General features: G+C 41.4%; 1 protein-coding gene across 1 annotated transcript; it reads left to right on the top strand.

The window, feature by feature from the left end:
• The first annotated feature begins 336 nt into the window (after window positions 1–336).
• On the top strand, window positions 337–22,205 carry LOC308288657 (semaphorin-7A). Its single transcript, XM_080730128.1, has 14 exons — window positions 337–445; window positions 4,084–4,223; window positions 4,428–4,472; window positions 4,592–4,690; window positions 5,138–5,234; window positions 6,558–6,665; window positions 7,201–7,340; window positions 7,707–7,885; window positions 9,568–9,676; window positions 10,307–10,469; window positions 13,812–13,924; window positions 14,497–14,642; window positions 16,396–16,445; window positions 19,535–22,205. The coding sequence occupies exons 1-14, from the start codon at window positions 346–348 to the stop codon at window positions 19,867–19,869; spliced, it is 1,824 nt and encodes a 607-aa protein (XP_080586254.1). The 5' UTR covers window positions 337–345; the 3' UTR covers window positions 19,870–22,205.
• The last annotated feature ends 1,538 nt before the right edge of the window (window positions 22,206–23,743 follow it).

Below are 23,743 nucleotides of genomic sequence, written 5' to 3'. Positions count from 1 at the left end.
AATAGCCAATTTTTCATTGAGGTGACCAGTTGTCCATATAGTGCCCCACCTGACCTGTAGCCCTGAATACACGTTTGAGCAGAACATGTTCACAACTGCGCCTTCTACAGATGGGTTAATATAAATAATAGTAATCAACACAATAACAGTTGGTGTCCTCTCCTCCCAGTCCTCAACCAACCTAATCTCTCAAGAACAGAATAGTGCGAACCAGAGCACTGCTCTGGTGCGAACTAAACAGAGAGGGGCGCTGTTTTCCCTTTTCTTTGAGGCCAGATTGCAACCAATCTATTAAACTGTACTCTTTTACAAGCAAGCTGTCAGTTGTCATGCTGAAGAGGAACAATGCGGGTCGTTGTGTTACTTTTATGCCTAGGCAGTTTAAATGCGAATCCAACGCAGACTCCAAGGATGATATTCACAGACACAGACAAAGACACGAACGGTAGGCTGCCTATTTTTGTGAATTTAAATAGCCTATAACTTCTGTTAAACCTGTCACATATGAAGCAGAAAGAATCATTGAATCATCAAACGCTGCCATGAACGATTTTATGACTTGATCTGCCAATTGCCAATATGGGCTTAGACTAGGCCTACTTAATAATATAATATTATAATATAATTTCATAACTCACAAAAGAAAATTCCATGCAACAGTAGCCTACAGGAATTTAATCAACTGGATCTGCATACAGTCAAGCTGTCAGCTGTCAGCAAACATAGTTTCAGACAGGTTATATCATATGACATTGTGTTTAATGTGTTAAAGGTATCTTGTCCTTAAAAGTAAGTAGGCTAGTAATTAGCATAAGTATGCCATTATAGCCAGGCTAATTATTAAAGTAATTAAAGTAGCCTAAATGAATTAATTAATACATATTTAGATGTTATGTTGAGTTTGACCACAAAGCAACTTTCTAAAGGCTGTCGATCATGTCATTTAGGTAGGTTTCTGAACTGTCGATCATGTCATTTAGGTAGGTTTCTGAACTGTTAAGACCACAGACTGGGCACTTGAGGTGACTGGGAACTTTTCCCCAGGAAAATTGGTAATTCTTTGTGGAAACTTGGGTATTGAATCAGAATAGGCCTACTGCCACTATTCCTAAATTAAAATAAATGTTTCAAAAGCTTTAAAATAGTTTTGCAAGACTTTGCAAAAAAGAAAATATGCTATTTTTGACAGAACAAATGTGTTTTTCAAATATTTCTGGAAAGACATTTTACAGTGTTTTGCCAACACAGTTTCAGAGTTTCAAATTTGTCAAACACAGTTTCAGGATATGCATGTTGGCAATGGTCTCCCTGGGTAGACCTATTATTTAGTTTTTCATGTTTGAAACCTTGTAAATTGGGGCACCCGCTGCGCATACCACATAGGCATTGCCACATAGGCATTGATGCCTGACGGTGTTGCCGGTTCGATTCCCGATTCGGACGACCTTTGCCACATGTCACTCCCCGTCTCTCCCCCAATTCCTGTCATTCTGTCCTATCCTATCAAGGCATAAAAGCCCCCAAAAAAACTTAAAAAAAAAAGAATTGTGATAATTTTTGAAGCTTTTAACTTTGTTGTCATCGATGGCACTGCAAATGAGGGCAACCTCAATGTCTTTTCGAGAATAAATAAAGGTTGAATAATCGTCAGCATGGCAACATAGAGGGCCACTGCTAGACTAGGGCATTGTGGGCCGTTCTGAGGTCCTGGAGGTTAGTGCGGATGTAGCTTACTCTTGGGAGGACCATCTGCCTAGCAGTTGGCGGAGGTGGAGAAGGAACCAGCGGGTGGCTACTGTTCCGTTTTTGTCAGTGAACAATGGGTCTGATGGTTGGGCGTGTAGGGACTGTATGGCGTGGATGTGATTGACCAGGGGTTCGTATGGACTGACTGGGGAGTTGAGGCGGAACAGGTAGATGCGGGTCAGGCAGCACTGGGATGATTTGCTCCGTTTGATTGTGAAAACTTGAGTGTCGTTGTCGTGGGCAGCTAGATCGGACAGGCAGGGCAGGGGTGGATAGTGGGTAGCATCTGAGAAAGCCGTAGAAGGCTAGTAGGAACATGGATTCGAGGGTGGAGGTGATAATTTGGTTGGCGTGGCTCGAACGGTTGAAGTGGATGCACGCAACTAAGATGAGGTGGCGGGGAAGATCATGTGAAAATGGAGGTACCGGGACTGGATGAAGGTCTGAGTGTGGAGCCAGAGTCTTGAATTTCTGAAACAGAAAACGGGAGAGTGAGTCAGCTATTGCATTGTGGTAGCCATGGACATGAGCAGCTTAGATGATGAATTGGTGTGTTAACGGAGAGCCATGTGAGTCAGCGCAGGAGTGACATGATGGGGAGAGATGAGGAACGGCCTTTGTTAATTATGTGGACTATTGAAAGGTTGTCTGTGTGGATGAGGATGCTCTTGCTGGTCAATTTGGAACCACATAGTGCTGCGTAGATAACTATGGGGTATAGCTCGTGGCGGAGGATTGGGAATGTTCTGGGTCGAGGTGGTGAAATTCATCTGGTCAGGGGGATGAAAACCACCTCCTGGCATAGTAGCCTCTGAATTCTGCTGAGGAGGCGGCATTGGTGTACAGTTGGAGGTCTTCAGGGGAGGAGATGAAGTCATTGTAGAAGAAGGTCATTCTGTTCCAGTTGGTGAGGAGGAGGTGCCATAGACAGAGTTCCGTCTGAAATGAGGGGTTGATAGTGACTTGTTGGTGGAGGGAGGGGACCGAGGTGGATAGCTGGAGTACATTTTAAAAGAAGGAAGATTATGCGGGATTATGCGGATGGCGTAGTTGAGGTGGCAGCTCAAGGAGAGGACTTGTTGTTTGGTGCACAGCGGCATTGGAGATGTTACTGCAGATCATTTACGTATAAAAAAGTAAAGGTCTGTCTAAGATTGATCCTTGCGGTACACTATACAAGTGACCTCCATAGCTTATAGCATCATAGAGGGTATCACTGAATGCACCTGCCCAGTATGGAGCTGTACAGCCAGCGCTGCCTTAGGAAATCCCTGAGGGTCATCAAAGATCCCACACACCCCCATAACAGTTTGTTCCAACTGTTGCCATCAGGGAAGAGGTATCGGAGCCTCAAAGCTGGCACAAGCAGACTGAAGAACAGTTTCTTTTCCCAGGCAAAATAAGAAAAAAAAATCGAACCTCTGTTCGAAGTGGAGCTGTGTGTGTGTGTGTGTGTGTGTGTGTGTGTGTGTGTGTGTGTGTGTGTGTGTGTGTGTGTGTGTGTGTGTGTGTATTGCAGTTGATGCTCAGGGCAGGCTAGACTCAACAGCACCTCTCTGGTCACCCAGGATCATGTGTACCGATTTTTGTGACATTTGAAGAAAATATGTAGGAAAAGGAGCAAAAAGTGTGTTTTGGAGAAAATTCAAGATGGCGGAAAATCTATCCTGGCGCAAATGGGCGTGGCCTATGCCAGATGCGTCTTGACCCAAGGAATCCAGGGAAAAAAGAATTTTAATTTTCCGATCTACGGTTCAAGAGTTACGGGCAAAACGTAAAGTGGGCCGTTATAGCGCCACCATGAGGCCGAGTGATGTAATTATTTTTCGATTCATTCTTAAAATCATTATGAATCTCCTCTCCGAGGTTTGAAACTGTAGCTCCTATGGTTTACGAGAGAAAAATACTTGAAAGTGATTTCTTGCATTGTCCCATTATAAGTCAATGGGGACAATTAAGCGTCGTTTTTTGCCGATTACGTCGGCATGGTAAGGCGGATCGGAACGAAAGGTTATAGAACACCATTCCCGGCCGAGCCGCACATTTTGATGTATATATTGCGCGAGTGGCGTAAATGGTGCGGCACTAGTTACGCGCCGAAGTTTAGGCTACATACACGGACGGAGACAGACAGACAGACAGACAGACAGACCCACACACACGGCCACGTATAGGGAGCTTGTGTTCCACACAGCTCCAACAATGAACAACTTCTGTGGTATTACGGCCTTGTGGTATTACAGATAGTAACTATTGGCGTAACAGTTTGCTGTTAAAGTATGTTACATTTCGGCAGTGCCCGTGCTTATGGCATTTCCATTTCATTTCCATTTCCAGACACATTCAAAAGACTATCTCTAGATGGAAATCATGCACACATACAGCTTCTCCTTGCTCAACAAGATGTCGTCACAGCTGCAGGGAAAACTCACCTGTATTTTGCAAACTTCAAGAATCTCCAACCCCCGTCTCCCACGGTAATATTATGAGCTAAGTTTAATTATGTGATAAGGGTATGGGGTTACAACATGAAATGCAGATTAATTAAGAACAAATTATTGATTTATGTTGGTGGGTAGCAACAAATATGAAATATGAATACATCTGCAGCTCTTATCGGGATACGAATGATTTGATGAACGCTTACTTTTATTAATAAGTCTGTTATTAACGAATCACAGACTCCAGCTTTTGGAAGCGAATGCAGTGGCAGTGATCCTGCGTCCGTGAGTATTTTAAAACCACAGATTAATACTACAAATACTGAAATTGCATTTGATCCAGAAAGTTACGCTAACCTTTGAGGTTGCCCTTTTTGAGGTTGCTCTTTTTAAAATCTTTTCAGGATTGTCAATATAATATCACTGTAATTCACAAGAGGAAAGGTGACAACCAACTCTTCATGTGTGGAAATAATGGCAGAGAAACAACATGTTGTAATATGGTACGTATGAGACAAGACAAGCGATCTACAGTACATGGTGGGAATGAATGCCCAGCATACTGTATGTTTTCTATAAAGTGGCAGAGTTCTTGTACTAATTCAGTAATGGTGTGTGTGCCTGTAACTATTAAACACAGATAGTGTGTCAACTACATAGAAATAGAAATTGCGACCCAGCAGTTTCCGGTCTCTACGATCTAAATAAAGCACACACACAAAAAGCAAACAACAGCAACACACACACACACACACACACACACACACACACACGCACACAAAAGTTTCAGACTTTTGAAAGCGGAAAAAGCCCAGGTCAATAAGGAAGTATTCTTGTTAAAGAACAATGTTGTAATGGCAGAAGTAGGCAGTATGGCCACCAAAGGCTTGTGGTGAGTGCAGGTTTGGTTGACGTTTTTCATTGGAAATAGCAAATCTATTTCATTTCAGAATATGTCGGAGCCATCGGCTTTGTGCACGCCATCTGAACAATTTGCAAGCATAAAGCAAGTTCACATTAAGGAAGGAGAACCATCTGTACTCATTGGTGAGCTATTAGAAATCACATATTAAACAGCATAATGAAATCTCTCATCTATCATCTCTCTCTCTTTCAGATGCCAATTTGTTTTTATTGTTTGACCTATTTCCCCTGGTGTGATAGAAGGACTTCTAAACTAGATCCCAACTAGTGGCAGGGCTCTAAAGATGGTTATGTCTGTTGGTCAGTGTGCGTCCTTTTATATCTCAAAATAACTGCAACATTCTATGAAATCTACCATGAAGCTTTCCAGGACCCTGGAAGGTGACACCTGTGGTTTCAAGTGCCTGATTTTGATGAACCCGTGGCTGCCCACCCTTAGGCAAAATCTTCCATTTGTTACAGTAATGGTCACATTGATTGCTACCCCTTTTTCTCCCCAATTTAGTAGTTGTGCCAATTGATTCTCTTCCACACACATTTCTGTGTTGTCACTGCTGTTGTATCCTACTGACCGGATTTCATCCCCCGAACATGGGCCAATTGCGTTCAAGTAGACGCTTGACAAAGCCGGAGACCTGTGTCACCAAGTGATACCTAGTGTCACTCTCCGCCTAAAATATCAGCTTTGCACACAAGATATCCCAGACTCTAACAGGAAAATTCCGGGATGAACTCTACTAATTTTAGTGACCCATATATAGGCAGCATGGCCTATATAAGCATAAGGGCTGCTATTGGGGCTTTTACACTCCTTATAGTCTTGTTCCTTTACTATTTATTAACCGGAGAATGTAGCAAAGGGAGAATGCACTGTTACAGCACCTCCATGTTTAACATTTCAGTCAAACAACTTGTGTATGGAGATGATGGAAATTCACTATTTATCTTTGTCTTTATCACTTCCGTTCAAACATAAATGTAAATGCTAGCCAAATGAGAGCACAGAGAACGGTCATCTGGAGACCTTGGATGAAAAGAATGTGCATTGTATGCTTGGTTGAAGGAGGGGGCGCAGACAATAGCATACTGTTCACTTACAGCAGTTACATGAGCAGATGAACTCAGCAGAAGTTTCTTTCTGAGTTAGTTTCACCAGTTTACCTCCATTCTGGCAAATGGATGAATTGACATATGGATGCTACTAAGTAAAAACACAGTCTTCTACTGTCATTTAAGTGGCTTGCACAAGACCAAGGGCACCTTATTTTAATTTTTGAGGGAAGGAAGATAATTGCTTATTTAGTTTTTCCTAAATTAAGCTCTCACTGACACGCTATTGGACAAATAGGCGGATATTGGGTTATTCACTTGGTCACTGAAATGGACAATTGGAAGCTCTGTTTAACGAATTAATCATTATAGCTAACTGTTTTTTTACATTCTCAGAGTCATCAGGTGGTGAAGAGCTCTATGTCACTCATTCTGGAACAGAGGGATCTGTTGGCATCCATCGGTCTGGAATGTACAGAGTCGGACCTGACAACTACAGTAAAGGTAGTAGCAAGCTGCAGTATAATACAACAAGTTGTTTGATGTTTAGACCCATCACATGAGGGTGGACGTTTTATGAAAGCAATAGCCTTGTTGAGGTTTACTGTGAGCAGGGGTTCTTGATGGTAAATGGCTGTGGTGTGGCTATTGCATTGTCATCATTAATCTCTGTAATCACAGTAAAGGATGTCCTCTGTTGTACTATTGCTTTGATACAGTTATACATCTATTAATTATTTAGCCTTTCAAAGCTCATAGTGGTTGTACATGTAACATAATTAAAACAGAGAAATCCAAGGCAAAAATTGTACTGGTTAAAATGTTTGCACCATGTTTCGGGCTTGCAGATCTGCTACTTTTGATGCTTTTTGTGTAGTATGATCAAGTAGGTTGTTACTTTATGGAAAAAACAAAACACAAACAGCAACAAAATATTGCTTTATGTTAACCATTCACTTTATGGCAGCAGTTTTATTTTTTATTTTGATCAATTAAACTGTATAGGGGCTGATCAGGTGCTTGTTTCTCCAATCCTCAGAGCAGAAGTATGTGAGTTTGGTGGTCAGTAATAGAGCCACCGACCAGCAGAACAAGATATTTGCATTTTATAATGAGAAGAAGCCAGACCCAAGCATGGACAGCGATATGTGGCTACCCTTTGTTAGCCAGGTTTGCATGGTAAGGACTTCATACAGCTAACAAATAGCAAATAGCATGTGCAATTCCTCGACCACTTTGCCCTGTTGTTGGTTGACTAAGGTTTATGGCGGTGCTTACTCTGACCTTTGTAAATCGCTCTGAAGTAGAACATCTATGTATGTATGTAGAGACAGGGTTCGAAAAGAAAAAAAAAGTGGGGGCAACATTTTAGTTTCCAGTTTCCACATCAATGTAAATGTGCCAGAGTTTGCTTAGATCTCATCTGTAGTCACTTAAGCCCTATACACTTTTTTGTAGATTGTATATTGGCTATTATATAATTTGTTTGCGACAGCGTGTTGTTCAACCTTGACACGTCTGCTCTTACTATGGTATCCCGACTAGGCAGACCATGGTGGCTCTAAGGGCTACCGGCAGTTTGAATGGACATCCCAGCTTCAGGCCAGGCTCTACTGTGGGGACAGGAGCAGCAGAAAGCACTACCGTGAACTGGTGGATGTGGCTGTGCTCCATGCAGACCAGTGGCAGGACACCAGGGTCTATGCACTCTTCAAAAATGAATGGTACATGTATATTACTCATCATCTATATTAGACAAAGATGATAGGAACTTCCTGACTGGATGAGTTGTGGTTCATATTTTAGTTACCTTTTTTTAAATGACATATTTGTAAAGGTAGCCAGGCTTACTCATCTGCAAAGAGAAAAGCCTGGGCACAACATACCGATAAGGCAGAGAGTTCCTAGAAAGGTGCGACTTCCGCAGTGTGAATTTCCCTGGAAGTTCTACTTCTCCTTCTCCATCGGTTGTGCTTGCAATGAACAATATCCAAACAAAACATGGATTCTGACAAAGTTACAGCTATTAAGAGCGAGTTAAGAGCTAAAACACATTTTTGTTTGTTTCGCTGGAGGACCTGCACCGCATGACGTACAGTAACTTCCCTTAAATGCAGCACTTCCGCCAAATTCGAGCACTTCTGTTACAGTAAGACAACGCACAGCGCAGGTCTCGTCTCGCTCAGCGTGGCACAGCGGTGTCAGATTTCACTTACTGGCACGAGACAGAGAAAGAGAGACACACACACACACACACACACACACACACACGCACACGCACACACACACACACACACACACACACACACACACACACACACACACACACACACAAATAAAAAATAAAAAAAATCCCAAACAAGTTGGCCATGGAAATAGATTGGGATAACACTTGTTGTCTATGTAAGCATATATTTTACATCCCTACAGAGTTTAAAACGATCAATTCCAGTAGAGTTTGGGCTGTTTTGGGTGTGTCTGCTACTTGTAAAAATGAATAAAACCAAATGGACCCGAAGGGGCTTATTTCTCAGGGTACAAATATTGACATAGCTAAATTGCCACTAAAGATTTGCACACAAGCAGCCTAATTGTGACCACATAATGTCCACGCATTTTGGAGCTGTTGAGTATTGAATCAATATGATATTTCCTTCCAAAATGAATAATTAACATCCTGGATGTGGTTGCTTAATTTGTAACTCAACATAAAATTACTTTTACACACTCTTGGCAAAATTCCAATCAGTGTTGCATTAGTGATTCAGTGTTTGTGGGGGGACGCAATTTTTATGACATCACGTGCACGTCACTGAACACCTACTCTACAGGAGTTAACAGGTCAGACAATGGTCTTTTGATATGCATACATGCTCATCCCTTTGTTAAATCACCCTGCTGTGACACTACAGCGTTTGTAAACGTTGTCGAGGTGTGAACTTGGGGTTGTTTTGCATCGATGCATGTCCGTGTGCGTGCCGTGAATGGTGTGATATTGCCCACAAAGGGTGTCGCTCTCCATTCCGACATGTCGCCACCCCGAAATTGACTTCTGATTGTCGGAGTGGCGACACTTCCATAGAGGTTAAGTTTAGGGTTAGGGTTAGAGATAGGGTTAGTGTCGGAATGGAGACATGACGGAAAGGAGACATGTCGGAGTGGCGGGGTGTAACCGCCCATAAAAGATACGGGACGGCGTCTACACGCGTGACCGTCACCGGACCAATGCAACACTGATTCCACTGCATGGCCCACTTTCACTTCCTCTTCCTCTTCTCAGAGGTCCTCTTTGGTTGTTCAGCATGTCCCGCTTCCGGGTTGCTTTCCTCAACCAGAGAGCAGAAGCCTGCAAGACACTGAGAAACCTGGTTGTGTAAGGCTGCTGACTCTCTGTCTATGTTCACAGGGGCACGAGTGCTGTATGTGTGTACACAGTTGGTGACATCGAACATGTCTTCACGACATCCAAGTTCAAGGGCTTCACTGAGGCCATCCCAAATCCAAGACCTGGAACAGTAAGTGTCAGTGTATTATGATTCCAAAGGGACATGAGAGTCATGTGGAAATAATATGCTACCTACCTGGACACAATTATTACGAACGTGACAGTAAAACACTAGTATGTAACGTCATTAGTACCACAATGATGAAGTCACGAACGGCACTTGCGCTGGATTCTGTGACAATAATGACGGTAAAGCACGGCTTCCAATGTATTGTAATTTTACAACAGTTACAGGAGGTCAGAGTGGGAGGAGCTTCTAGTACACAGTTAAATCCACATCAAGACAGAACAATTGACTATATTTTTAATCAGTGGCAGATTTCACTTAATCAACACTGTCTCTATGTAAAATACCAACATGAACATATACAGCCATCAAATATTATTCACAATTAGCCAATAAAGAGTTCTTCCTCCAGTGTATTTCATAGATCCCTCGCGGGCAGCTCTGTCACGCTTAGTGAAAATATGCCCATACAGACCATGATTGATTTGTGACCTTGACCGTGGACATTTTCAATCCAACCTACTGATCATTCCCTCCAGGTTTCATAAAAATACAGTCATGTGTTCTTGAGTTATTTTGTTAACAGAAATGCCAGACAAAAAAAAAGAAGCGTTGTATTGTCTTCTCCACCAGTGTAGTGGAGACCGTGCCAAGGCGGAGGCCATGAACGTGGTGGAGAAACACTCGGAGATGGAGGACACAGTCCAACCAAACAAGACCTTTGTGAGCTCTCACCACTACACACACCTCTGTGTGGACAGCCTCCACAACCACACAGTCCTCCTCCTCGCTCTAGGTGGGTAATGTTCCACTTGATGTTTCATTTCATCACTGTCAGGCAGAAACCTTGTATCTAACAAGGCTTGCACCCGACAACAATGATTTGTATAGATCTTTAAAATGTTGGAAAAACAACAACAACCACAGTGACCCCGAGGACCCCCTAGGGGTTGAATATCCATAACATAGTACATAATATGTGAACAAGTAACTAAGTAACTGGACTCAAACCTGTGTGACCTTTAGGTTAGTGAACTGGTTTACTTAGATCTGGTGTGGTTTATTCAGACTGATGATCCAAACCACCATCATCTCCATATACACACGCACATGATTCATTTCCTTATCCTGAGTCACATTATGAGTTTATGGGAGACAAGGCACCAGGAGAGGATGTGATATAATCTAACCACACCAAGCTACATCATCAATAGTTAAAAATACATTAAAGTCAATAAGATGTGATCTGTTAGGTCAACTGTGGGTCCCGACCCTTCATTGAACATTTAGAGGGGCCCACTGAAAGTAAGATATGCACAATGAATAACATTTTAGAAGGATATGTTTTTTCCTTAGTGAGTGAGAGATACAAAAAATTAACACCTTAAAAATAATACCTTTAATACTTTAAAAAATAAAAACAACAACAGACACCACCTTTTTAGATTAAAACCTTTGAGAAATGACCAAAAGGTGTCTGCTTAGCGCAAAAAGCACTGGTCAGTCTACTTTGTGAAATGAGCATATTAAGTGGACCACTTTTTATCAGCTACCGGTAATCACGATAAACTGATGATTAAAGAAAAAAAGTAATGTTTTTACGCATTACAGGGTGATAGCGTTAACACACCCTTATCTTATCAGAACATTATAGACTGTGTTGGGAAATGCAGGTGATGATGTGAACATGATGAAATATGACACAATTGTTAAACTCTTGTGAAATATTACTACCAAATTGAGGATACAGTATAGTTGACTTTGAGATTATTATTACTAGTAAGACGCCTCAGAGAGACATGCGACCTCGAGGTCGTGCCAATTCTTGGCCATCTGGCCAGTGATGTATATTGGACGAGTTACCCATATATGGATACCCTTGGTACCCATATATGGAGATCCATGTACTGTATATGGTACATCCCTTTTATGCCCATACATGGAGATCCCTGTCTGAACCAGCCACACATACCGGTATATTGGCTGTCTTCCTCCATATAGGGGCATTCCCCTATGAAGTACTGTTAGATATGGGCTTAATATTGATGACATCAGGGATATCCATATATGGGCATAATAGGGATTTTGTTAGAGTGGTTCCCATGACATCACAACATACAATCAGTTTTATGCCCATACATAGAGATCCCTATCTGAACCAGCCACACATGGCCATATCTTGGCCATCTGGCCAATGATGTATATCAATGACATCGGGAATCTTCATATATGGGCATAAAAGGGATTCTGGGGAATACCCATATATGGACTTTTACATAGGTGATGTCACCTGTCTGTGATATCATCTGTGAATCATGTCACAGTGATGTGTCAGGGGAACCAGTGTCAGGTGTGACATACAGACAGAGATACACGGACAAGATGTACCGGTTTTCATAGTAAACTTGCGACCTATGGTCGCAATACTTTTGTACAAAATAATGCACTGAAATGTAATAATGTCTACAGTGTGAGTTTGACAACTTGTTCATTCAAAACTGAATGAAGTCTTTATGCCAACTGGCGAGACCTACTCAATATTGTTGTTGGAAGGTTTATCAGGCTCCTCTGTTCCAGATACAGGCCATAGGGATGAACCTAATAGATAAAGTCTTACTATTGTCAATATCTATTAACAATTGTTCATATTTGACATATTCATAAACTTACTCAAGAGTGGAGAAGAACTGGAATAAAAAACAAATCTCTGTAACTGAAATTGGCAAAACAAAGATTGAAATGTCACTGTGATGTCACCTGTGATGTCACATAAACATGTGTGTACATTTGTAAAAAATGGGATCTATAATTGGCTTATGATGGATTGGTAAATGTATTATTTTCTTCATTCCTTCTGTGTTTCTGTGAGTCTGACAATGGATCTTTCAAATCAAAGGGGTAAACATGAATAGAGCCATTTCACTGTATATGAAACAAGATACAGTACAGTATATTTGATGTTAACTTAGTTTGATGCTTTGTATTGTGTTCCTTCAAGTGTTAAAAGACCTGTGTTCAGTCAGGCAATGAGAGCATGTGTAATAAAATATTAACAGAATCTCCTAGTTGTACAGCAAGACACTATAGTGTTTGATTAATACACATTGGACTTTCACTGAGTGAAAAAAGAGAAGTAATGACATTATACTGTACTGGTCTGGGAAGTCATACATTTGACAATAGCTCAAAGTTCTATTTATATCCATGCGACCATAAACTGCTACCATGCCTTTGTTGTAATGTTGTGGTAGATAATGCAAACAAACAGGCTGAACATGCTCAGTTCTTCAGCGGCGGCGAGCATCTCTTGCCAACAAGGTGCCGACTGATGCCTGATTTAGGCCTCTGCGTTTAAAAAAATACCTGTGTACATCTGAAGTAAGCCTTATTCTGTGTGCATCGATGAACTCAATGTACTATAGGGTGTGTAGTTCTACGGTTCTAACCCATTTTCAGGCCAGGCGTGACTGCTTAAAAAAAGCCATCCCCATCCCATAATTGCGACTGTAGGTCTCAGTTTACTATCAGAACCGTCACAGCTTGACCGTATCCGTCTGGACTCTGGACGGGTAACACCTGACACTGTGGTTCCCCTGACACTGTGTGACATCACAGGTGACATCATAGTGATGTCAGATACTCAGAGAAGGGATCTCCATATATGTGCATAAAAGGGATTTTGTTAGGGATCTCCATATATGGGCATAAAAGGGATTGTATACCAGATGATGCCCTGTTAGGGCCACACTAACAGAATCCATTATGGCCAAGACAGATCTTACTGGTAATATGACTGATAATGTATGGCATAGTTCACTAATGACATGAATAGAATACTTACTTATACAGTACTTACCCAGGAAATCTGGTAGGGAACATGCTGTACCACAAAGGTACAGTCATACAAATATAGGGCACAACACTCCTTCCTTAGTCCTATACACCACAAATTTCAACACACAAGTTTGAAATCTTACTTAAGAAACACAAGTTCTGTGACTTGTAAGAGGAAGTGTGTGTGCGTGTGTGTGTCAAGCCCTATGACAGTGTATAAACGTAATGTTTGGACATGCTCAGATGCTTGCTCATGATCTGTGTAATCTCCATGTCTCTTCTTGCACCACATTACTTTCTACAGAGAATGGAGGAGTTCAAAAGGTACTGGAGGATGACAATCAGACTTTCATCATCGCAGAGTATCGTCCTTTCAGCCACAGAGTCATTGATGACATGATCCTTAACCCCTCCACGGTGAGTCGCGCATTACTGTCTACATACTCAGACCCTCTCATCAACAGATGCTGAGGGCTACAGCAAAGTATGAGTCAATATAATGTTATAGTGTGTGCTTTATCCAGGCAATAGGTTTCTAATATGAAATGGCCAAATATCCACTTGGATATCCACGTGTGCACGTGCGTGGCGTGCATGCTCTGTGTCTTAATGCACTTGCCTTGCCTTATAATGTAAATGTAGGAGATGTGCTGGTACCATATGATAGTGGCTGATGCGCTGTGGTTGGAAACCTGTGATATACTTATTTCCTGAGCCCTGCCCTCAAGTTCCTGTCTCTCTACTCTCATATCTATGAAAATAAATTGTACACCCATTGTACCCCCCACACACACACACACTAAAAAAAAAAAAAAGAAAAAGAAAAGAAATACAACTGTATACACACACGCACACAGGCTACAGAATATTACAGTATATACCAAATGTAACTGACATGGGTGGATAACCTTCTCAGGGTGTCTCCTTGTCTCTCAATGAAGTGTGTAAAGAGAGAATGAAAGAGTGAATTTGTTTTAATACCATTGCAGAAGAAGCTATACGTCAGCTCCAGAAAAGAGATAGTCCAGATCAACCTGAGGAACTGTGCCCGGTATGGACCCAGCAAAAAGGACTGTGATCTAGCCAGAGATCCCTACTGTGACTGGGATGGCACCCACTGCTGCCCTGCCACGAGGTAACGCTGATCCTCCTGCCCAGAGCCTGCTTTGTCTTGCTGTCTCTCCATCCCTTTGTCTGTCTGTCTGTCTGTCTGTCTGTCTGTGATGTTACAGTGATGTGTCAGCCTTTTATGCCCATATATGGAGATCCCTGCTCTGAGTATCTGACATCACTGTGATGTCACCTGTGATGTCACAGTGATGTGTCAGGGGAACCACAGTGCCAGTCATTACAGACAGACATAGATGCGGTCAAGCTGCGACCGTTCACATACTAAACTGCGACCTACGGTCACAATAATAACCACCTGGACAGTATGTTGCACAATCTGATCTTGTCTGTCTCCAGACAATTAACAAGTTGTGCTCTCCCATGTCTGGGTGATCTTACATCTGTGAGTTGTCTTTGTTCTGAACTATTAATACCTGAAATCAAAGCATTGTTCGTTCTGACGTATTTAGTTTTGAGTTGCCATAAAGGAATGCAAGCCAGCCAGGGCACGATTGGATAGTCAAATGGTTAGAGTTGCCACCTAGTATGTACAGTATGTACCTGGTGTACAGTATGCAAGTAATGCAAGTGAGAGTTTAAGAAGATAATTGAAGGCAAGAATTGTCACAAGTCCAACAGAAACAGCCCACGTGATAATATTGTGTTGCATGAAAATGTAACGTGAGAGAGAGAGTACAAGCTATACAATATGGAGGAAAGGGTTAGTGTTAACTGCAAACTATTTGCAACATATCAAGAAAGAAGAACAAAATAACCAGATGTACGTAATGAGTTTCTGTCTGCAAACTAGGTTGCCAGGGTAACGGACATAAAAACATACACAATAGTTTAGCACTGTATATTTAGAACAATATCAAATGTTACATAAATTATTAAAATGATGTTGTGCATGAATAGTTGACTGTTACCAACAGCATCGACTTGGTTATTGTAGTCAACTAGCCGACTAGTGACATGACTTTGTGGTTTCTAAATAAGACTTTTGTGTTTTTTTGGTGTGTGTAAACAAATAAAATAAAAGGAAGGGACAAACCCATTGTCCACAGACCGTTGCCACTGTCTTCTCCATACAAGGGGGTACCCACCAAAAAGAAAATTACCCCTTAGTACTTTGTTTTGATTAACGGTTTTAATGCCAGCTTGCTTGAGTTGTTATCATTTTTATCAAGTTTAGGGTAGTGGGTGGTGTCGGGGAAGGAAATTCCTGTTACTGTACGTTCCTAATCTGTGGCTACCTTGATAGCCACAGACTTCCCGAGGGGTTTATGGGCAATCTCTTAAAAGCTTCTCTTAGGAAAGGAAGGCTTTCAATAATAAGCTTGTAATTGGAATAAGACCAATCTTCCAGAACACCCAAACTTGAGAAATGAACAAATCTATCATACTATCAAGTGTATTGTTTGGAATGTGTATAGACCAGACAATTAGATGTATTTGCATATCATGTGAATTGTATGAAAAAAGGAATACTTTGTAATGTATTCAGTTTCAGTTAGCCATTCTAACTACGTATACTCAATGCAATTGAAGATTGTTTTCAGTGACTTGTAGGAGAAGTAAAACTGGTTTTGTTGCCTTGTCTCTCAAATGTTGACACTTCAGATCAGACAATAATAAACCCCCAGGGCCAAATGCACTGTAAATGCATGTTGTTGTGGGAAACGTTGTTGTGTTTGGCATTTCCAGGCAATCATAATTGTGTTTATATGTTACTGTAAGCCATTTCCCAGAAACAAACTTCACTTCTCTTTTCACAGTGACACATTGCAGAATATGGAGGAAGATGATGTTTGCTCGCACAGTAAAGGTATGAACATACTTTTATTTTAAATAGAGCAAGCAGTCCCTCAGCAGTCCACTCCTGTTAGTGCTTATTTTCTTTGCCATGACAACTGGAAAGCTGAGAGACAGAGTTTGGGTCTTATGAACCCTACTGTCCCTATTCTGGGGCTGAACACTCGACTCATGCAGATCTACAAGCTTGCACGATGTGTTGTGAGCCTGTAGACCAGCTATTTTCACTGAAGACTATACCTCAGCGTTCAATACCATAATTCCCCTCAAATTAGATGCCAAGCTAAAGAGTGGGTCTAAATTCAAGCCTGTGCCGCTGGATCCTCGACTTCCTGACACAAAGACGTCAGGTGGTAAGGATGGGAACAATTACTTCTGCCCCTCTGACACTCAGCACAGGTGCCCCTCAAGGATGCGTTTTCAGTCCCCTCCTCTACTCCCTGTACACCCACGACTGCGTGGCCCTGTTCGTTGCCATGGCATTGGTCCGAAGGTTCATTAGTCCGAAGGTTCATTAGTCAGAATGTGTTAAGAATACTATGCCTAACTCTAACCCCAACCCTATTAACCTCAGTAACCCTTACTAAATTCGGACTAATGAACCTTCTGACTTATGGGCAGTCCCCGCCCTGTTCAGCTTGAACCAAGTGATCAAGTTTGCGGACGACACCACAGTCATAGGCCTGATCACGAACGATGATGAAACAGCCTACAGGAGAGAAGTGGAGAACCTGGAAGCATGGTGCCAGAAGAACAACCTATCTCTCAACGTGGGCAAGACAAAAGAGATCATCTTTGACTACAGGAGGCCTCCTAGAGACCACTCACCCATCCAAAACGGGGGCGCTGCAGTGGAAAGGGTTAAAGAGTTCAAATTCCTGGGAGGATCTTACCTGGGCAGTGCAGACAGAGTGGGTTGTCAAGAAAGCACAACAATGACTCTACTTTCTCAGGAAGCTGAAGAAAGCTGGGATGGGTCCCAAAGTCCTAAGAGCTTTCTACAGAGGCACCACAAAGAGCATCCTGACTGGCTGCTTCACTGCTTGGTACGGCAGCTGCGCCGACCTCAACTTCAAGGCCCTGCAGAGGGTTGTGCGGACATTCGAACGCATCAGCGGATGTGATCTCCCCCCAATCCAAGCCCTGTACGACGAACGCTGTGTCAAAAAAGCCCAGGGAATCATCAATGATCTACACCATCCCAACCACAGTCTGTTCAAGATGTTGCTGCATGGAAAACCACTACACAGTCTCAAAGCTACTAGCAACAGACTGCAAAGAAACTTCTTTCCACAAACAATCAGGCACATGAACAAGCTGTCAAAGACGAGAACGGTCCAGGGCAAAAGGCATCGCTAGCAGATTTCAGGATGTTTTCTATTATTTGAAATTATGAGTAAGCATCTATGACAAAGGGCTATAAAAATATGACTTATTCAACAAAGTGGTCATGTGGCTCAACTTGCCTTAGGAGTAAGGGGGGTAGGTTAGGGGTAAGTTGATCCAAGTCAAGGGATTAGTTGACCCACATGATATTCTAAACTTTAACAATTTAAACTTGAACAAATAATGTATTTAATTATCAGAAATATTTTAATAACACATTTCCATTTTGCAAATAGTCTTATTTCTTTTCTTATGGTTATTTAAACTGTAAGAAAAAAAATCAAACCTCGGTTCGAAGTGGAGCGGTGAATTTGAGCAGCTGTACCCTATGTGAGTGAGTGAGTGAGTGTAAACTGTGCCTGTGAGTGAGTGGTGAGTGTGCCTGGCCTGCACAAAACAGCGCCCCTCCTTTAACTAGTGTGTTGTGTGTGGCCACTCAAGGTATTGCCCAGGCTACGGACACGGCCACCCAGCCAGCCAGCCACCCAGCCACATACCCACGGATATACCTGTTCATTGGGAGCGCTTTCACCGCTCCAACAATTAAAACCAATTAAATAAAGTTTGTTATTCAGAACCTTTTAATATTTGCAATTATTAATTTAATATTGAACTTCTCTTAAATGAGTGAATTCATCAAAATGAAAGATCATTCAGCATAATTTGAGTAGCAAAGACCTAATAAAAAATATGAATTGTGATTCATATTAGGATAATTGGATCAATTTACCCCAAGGCATTTGGTTCGTCTTGCCCCACGGCCACCATTTTGACAAAACCTGGCTAGCTTAATGCTTCAGGCTGATCTTCAGCTAAATGATTCACAGAGTTTTATACATTGGAATATGGAATATCACTGGGTAAATTTGCTTTAAGATAAAAGTCATTATACCAGAAAAGTAAAAAAAATTACTTCGACCAGCAAAAAACTCTTTTGCGTAGAAATATGCTTTCCACTTTGCCAACTCCACAGCCAGGTGGAATTTTGCCTGTGTTCTTGAAGGTCACATGACAACTCATGTATAGTTTTAAAGATACAGGGGGTGGTTCAACTACCCACAGGTTCACTTACCACGTTCTCCCCTATTTCTTTTCTTTTTGGAGCGGTGAAAGCGCTCCCAATAGACAGGTATGTCCGTGGGTATGTCCCTGGCTGGGTGGCTGGGTGGCTGGGTGGCTGGCTGGCTGGCTGGCTGGCCGTGTCCGTAGCCTGGCAATACCTTGAGTGGCCACACACAACACACTAGTTAAAGGAGGGGCGCTGTTTTGTGCAGGCCAGGCACACTCACCACTCACTCACAGGCACAGTTTACAGTTTAGGCATTTAGCAACACACACAGGGTATAGCTGCTCAGATTCACCGCTCCACTTCGAACCGAGGTTTGATTTTCTTTTTTTGAATGGGTGGTGGGTGTACAATTTATTTTCATAGATAGGAGAGTAGAGAGACAGGTAATTGAGGGCAGTGCTCAGGAAAGAAGTATATCATAGGTTTCCAACCACAGCGCATCAACCACTATCATGTGGTTGAGCATCTACTTGTTGATCACACATTTGATACGCAAAGAGCAGATACATGTTGAATTATTAAATGTAAAACATTGTTGATTTAGAAAAGGGAGCAGATGACTAATTCAAAACTTCCACACACACTCACAGCAACAATAACTACTTCTTGTGCTGAACAAACGCATGTCTTTATTGATTTGTTCTCAGCGTTGGTATCTGTGAAGGACGTTGCGCCGGTCGCGGTTCCTGCTGGGTCAAAGCATTTCCTCCAATGCCCCATCTCGTCTCACCATGCTAACTACAGCTGGCACCACGGCTCCAAAACCACCTCCTGCGACGCCACAGGGGATCGCTGCCTGCTGCACATCGACAGCATGAGCTCCAAGGACGAGGGCCTCTACAGGTGTGAGCAGATGGAGAAGGGCTACAAAAAAACCCTGGCACAGACTAGGCTGCAGTTGAAGAGCAGGTCCACAGGGATACCGGTGTCACTCACATTGACATTGTTCTGTCTGATTGTTGCAGCAGTTTTGCTATGCTAGGCCCAGGTATTATAAGACAGTGGTTCTCAAAGTGGGCTCCGGAGACCCACGGGGGTCCTTGAGGGGGTTCCATTCGTACGCTCATGCTGAGAACGCACCCAAAAAAGCATCGCTCACATGCTTTATTGTGCTCGCAGGTTTGCACATCACTGTTCTCAACAAACCTGGCCACAGCAGGACATCAGGTCAAAGAAAATGTGCGTCTGTGTGCTTATGCTTGCATGCCTGGTGGGTTTTCAAGGTCTGTGGCCTAACTGGGGGTCCTTGAAATAAAAGAGTTTCTGAAATACTGTTATAAGACACACGTTTTCGAAATGGGGGCTGCCAGGGAGGGAGTGTCAGGGGGGCAATTGGAAAGGAGGGGTGAAAAAAACAGTATGGAAATTCTGGGTTGTTAACGAACAATTTAGTTTAGCCTATAGCTACCAATACGGATATTAGTTTATTTTGATTTTGTTGTTATTCCTTCCCCCTTACGTTTCCGTATGCAGCGATTCTTTGATATGCAAACTGATAAAGAAAACGTGTTCCAGTGTAGTCCTCACCCACCGCTGATTCAGCATGCTCAATCGGATGTAAACAAACTCAAAATAATGGAAATGTTTTTGAAAAGACAAATATCAGATGAGCAGACAGATAAAGCTTGGCTGTAAATTAAATTGCATACATAAAAGAAAGAAAATATTAAGCTGTATGTTAGATCTTTTTATGTTTGCAATTTAATCAAGGATGTCAAAGTCTGGGAACGCCTGCAATAAATAAACATTATCATAACTAGAAATAGGAGCCATGCACACAGCACCTTTAAGAGCCTCACACTGTGCTATGATGACTAATGTATACTTTCTTTGCCAATGTTCTTAACATTATTGCTATGTTATTATGTCTTTGTTATTGCTGTTATTGCTGCTCCAATGTTGTGGAACCAAAACCAAAGAATGCTACTCTTGTGTCCTTGTAGATGTAACAATGAACAATCGCCTGTAGATAACAGTGTAGCTTTTCAAAAGACTGAAGTGCATTCTGGTAAAGTACAGGGAAGAATGTCAGAAAACAGGGTAGAAGTGGTTATGTAGTGGATTAAAATATTATAATTGACCTATTATAAGGTACATGGTAATGCTAAGGAAAGGATCCCACATGTTACAGTGAGGTGCCACAGGTAGTCTGTGTACCATTAAGGCCACTTTTAACCAAACAGATTCGTGGCCGAATCGGCGGCGGAAGGCAGGGAGTGTCAACTAAACAAAGGTATTTCACTGTAAGACTTGTGAATTCAGGTGTGAACAAAAGTCATGGTGACATTATATTATCTCATTATTACTCCAGCATCAACACAAGCAGATGCTATTGAATGTGGACTATTATTGCATTATTATTCCCCCTTTTTTTTTTTTACAAATGGCCTTTCTGTCTGTCTGGGGCTAATCTTGCAAATGAACCGGTAATTGATTGACCAATCAGTTCCACCTTTCTTATGAGTGCTGTCAGTGGGCGTGGCTACCACATGGATCTTGGACTTCAAGTGGCCAGTCTATGATTTCAGCCAATTCTGACCCCCATTGATAGTAAATATTTGCAATATATAAAATATGTGGAAAACATACCCAGACAGATGAGTGTGTCTGTTTGTTTCTGCTTGCTGTTTTGACAGCCTTGTTTGTTTACCTGTCATATCCAGTATAAGTATGTGTTGCATCTGGCACTGTCAACTTATTATTTGTACAATTGTATATTCATAGATTATTATTTTTTTCCCTATTGTTTCTCTGTACTTACCGGAACGTTCAACTTCACTTCAAATATTAAGTTGAATGTTAAGATACTTTGCACTTCTCTTTTATTACTTCATATTTTATTTTACCTGCTTGAAACTGCTGTTTCCTGAAGGATGGAAGTGAATCTGAATTGTAAAGTAGAATTGTATGTACTGTATGTATGAAACACCATGCGGGCACATAGCAGCATGGAAGCTGAATACTACCTCACCCAGCATTCTGGTTTCAATCAGGTCACAGCTATTCTCTTATTTCCTGTGTCCCTGTCAGAACAATTGGCCTAGCCGAAATAGAGAATCATATCCTTGAACATAATGAAAAAGCATTGTTGAAATATGCTTCAGTGTACTGAGAACCAGCACAGAGGTAGCCAGAACTTGTGATGGGGCTTGGTGCCTTTTTACTGTTTATTTGCTTAAACCATGTTATTTTAACCATGCACATCAAACAGTGTTTTATATGCTGAAAGTGTTCCTGTTGTACCTACGATAAACTGGACAACCTTCCTGTTATTTATGTTGTGTTCTGTTCCATTCTTCTCTATTCCCTTTCCCTAATTCTAACTCTTCCATTAACTGCAATGTTGAAAGATAGCAACAAATTATTTCACTGACTCTTTACACTGGCAATAATGCTGTAACAATACAATTGATACTGATTCTTGATGAAAAGATCAAACTGTGACAGTTCTTTTGCATGATGATGAAGTATACTGTTAAAGTATATTTGACAAATCTCTGTTGGGAAGCTCCTCAGTGGGTAAATATTAAGCTAAGAACATCATTATAGAAAGACCGCTTTATGCTGAACTAGTGAAAAGATGTGTGAATTGTGATTGTGAATAATAAAACATGTTTTACATCTCTATGTGAAACACCACTTGCTTTCCCAACATGGATTCACCATCAGTGTAGAAACTTTTACATTTCTGAAGGTAATGCATTTCATACATTCTGACGGGTAGGGCCTGTCCCCAGATCAATCATATAACCTATTGGAAAGTGTATTCTTATTAGAAGGAAGATGTCTATTCCTGGAATAAGATCACAGATTTACATTTGTTTTTGTGAAGCTGTGTGTAGTCTGCTGCTATGTAGTTGTAGGTGGTTGTGGTCTGCTGAAAAGAGCAAAAGACCCTGCCAGTGGGTAGTTGAAGTAAAATCCCTAGTGAATGTATTGTAGGTAGTAAATAACAAAGTGATTTCCCTGTTTTTATGGTTCAGTCTTGGCAAGTATGAAGTATCTACATACTGTGTGTACCACAGTGGTTCTCAAAACAGGGACTCATAAGCCAAATTTTATACTTTGGCTATTAAAACAAACCATTTTGAACATTAACATATCTTTTGTGGGATTCCTGGCACAAAATCAGACGCTCTGGCCTTAACATGAAAACGTAATTTCTAAAGAAGTTAAATATGACCACACACACCGCCACCCACTCCTGTCACAACCACTAGTTCTACACTTTCCTACACTTTCCTGTAATGACACATACATCACTCATCTGAGTCATCTCATACAAACAGTGGTCGAAAAAGTAGGCTACTCTAATTAACTATATGTACTTCCTTAAAATTATCAATACCACAATGTAAAAATACTGTTACAAGCCAAAGTTTGGTATTAAAAATGTACCCGAGTAAAAGTATTGGAATAAATATATTTAAATACCAAAAGTAAAAGTACTCATCATGCAGAATATCCAATAAATATCAAGTTTTCATGTATACAAATATTTAGAAAATAGATCTGCTAGCTTGTAGATCAGATATTTTCAAATAGTATACGTAGTGGAGTAAAAGTATAATATTTGCTAGATACCAAGTCAAAATATAGAAAACTGGAAATAATCCAGTAAAGTAAAAAAATACCTCAAATTTGTACTTTAGTACAGTACTTCAGTAAATGTACATACAGTAGTTACTTTCGGTGCCATGGCATTGGTCTGAAGGTTCATTAGTCCGAATTTGTTAAGAATACTATGCCTAACTCTAACCCTAACCTCAGTAACCCTAACTAAATTCGGACTTATGGGCAGTCCCCGTTACTTTCCACCATTGCATAGTAAAAAGTATCCTGCCCGCCCTTTCATG

Source organism: Nannobrachium achirus, assembly GCF_963921795.1.
Source record: "Nannobrachium achirus genome assembly, chromosome: 7".
Lineage (NCBI taxonomy): Eukaryota > Metazoa > Chordata > Actinopteri > Myctophiformes > Myctophidae > Nannobrachium > Nannobrachium achirus.
This window is presented reverse-complemented; position numbering and strand designations above follow the sequence as displayed.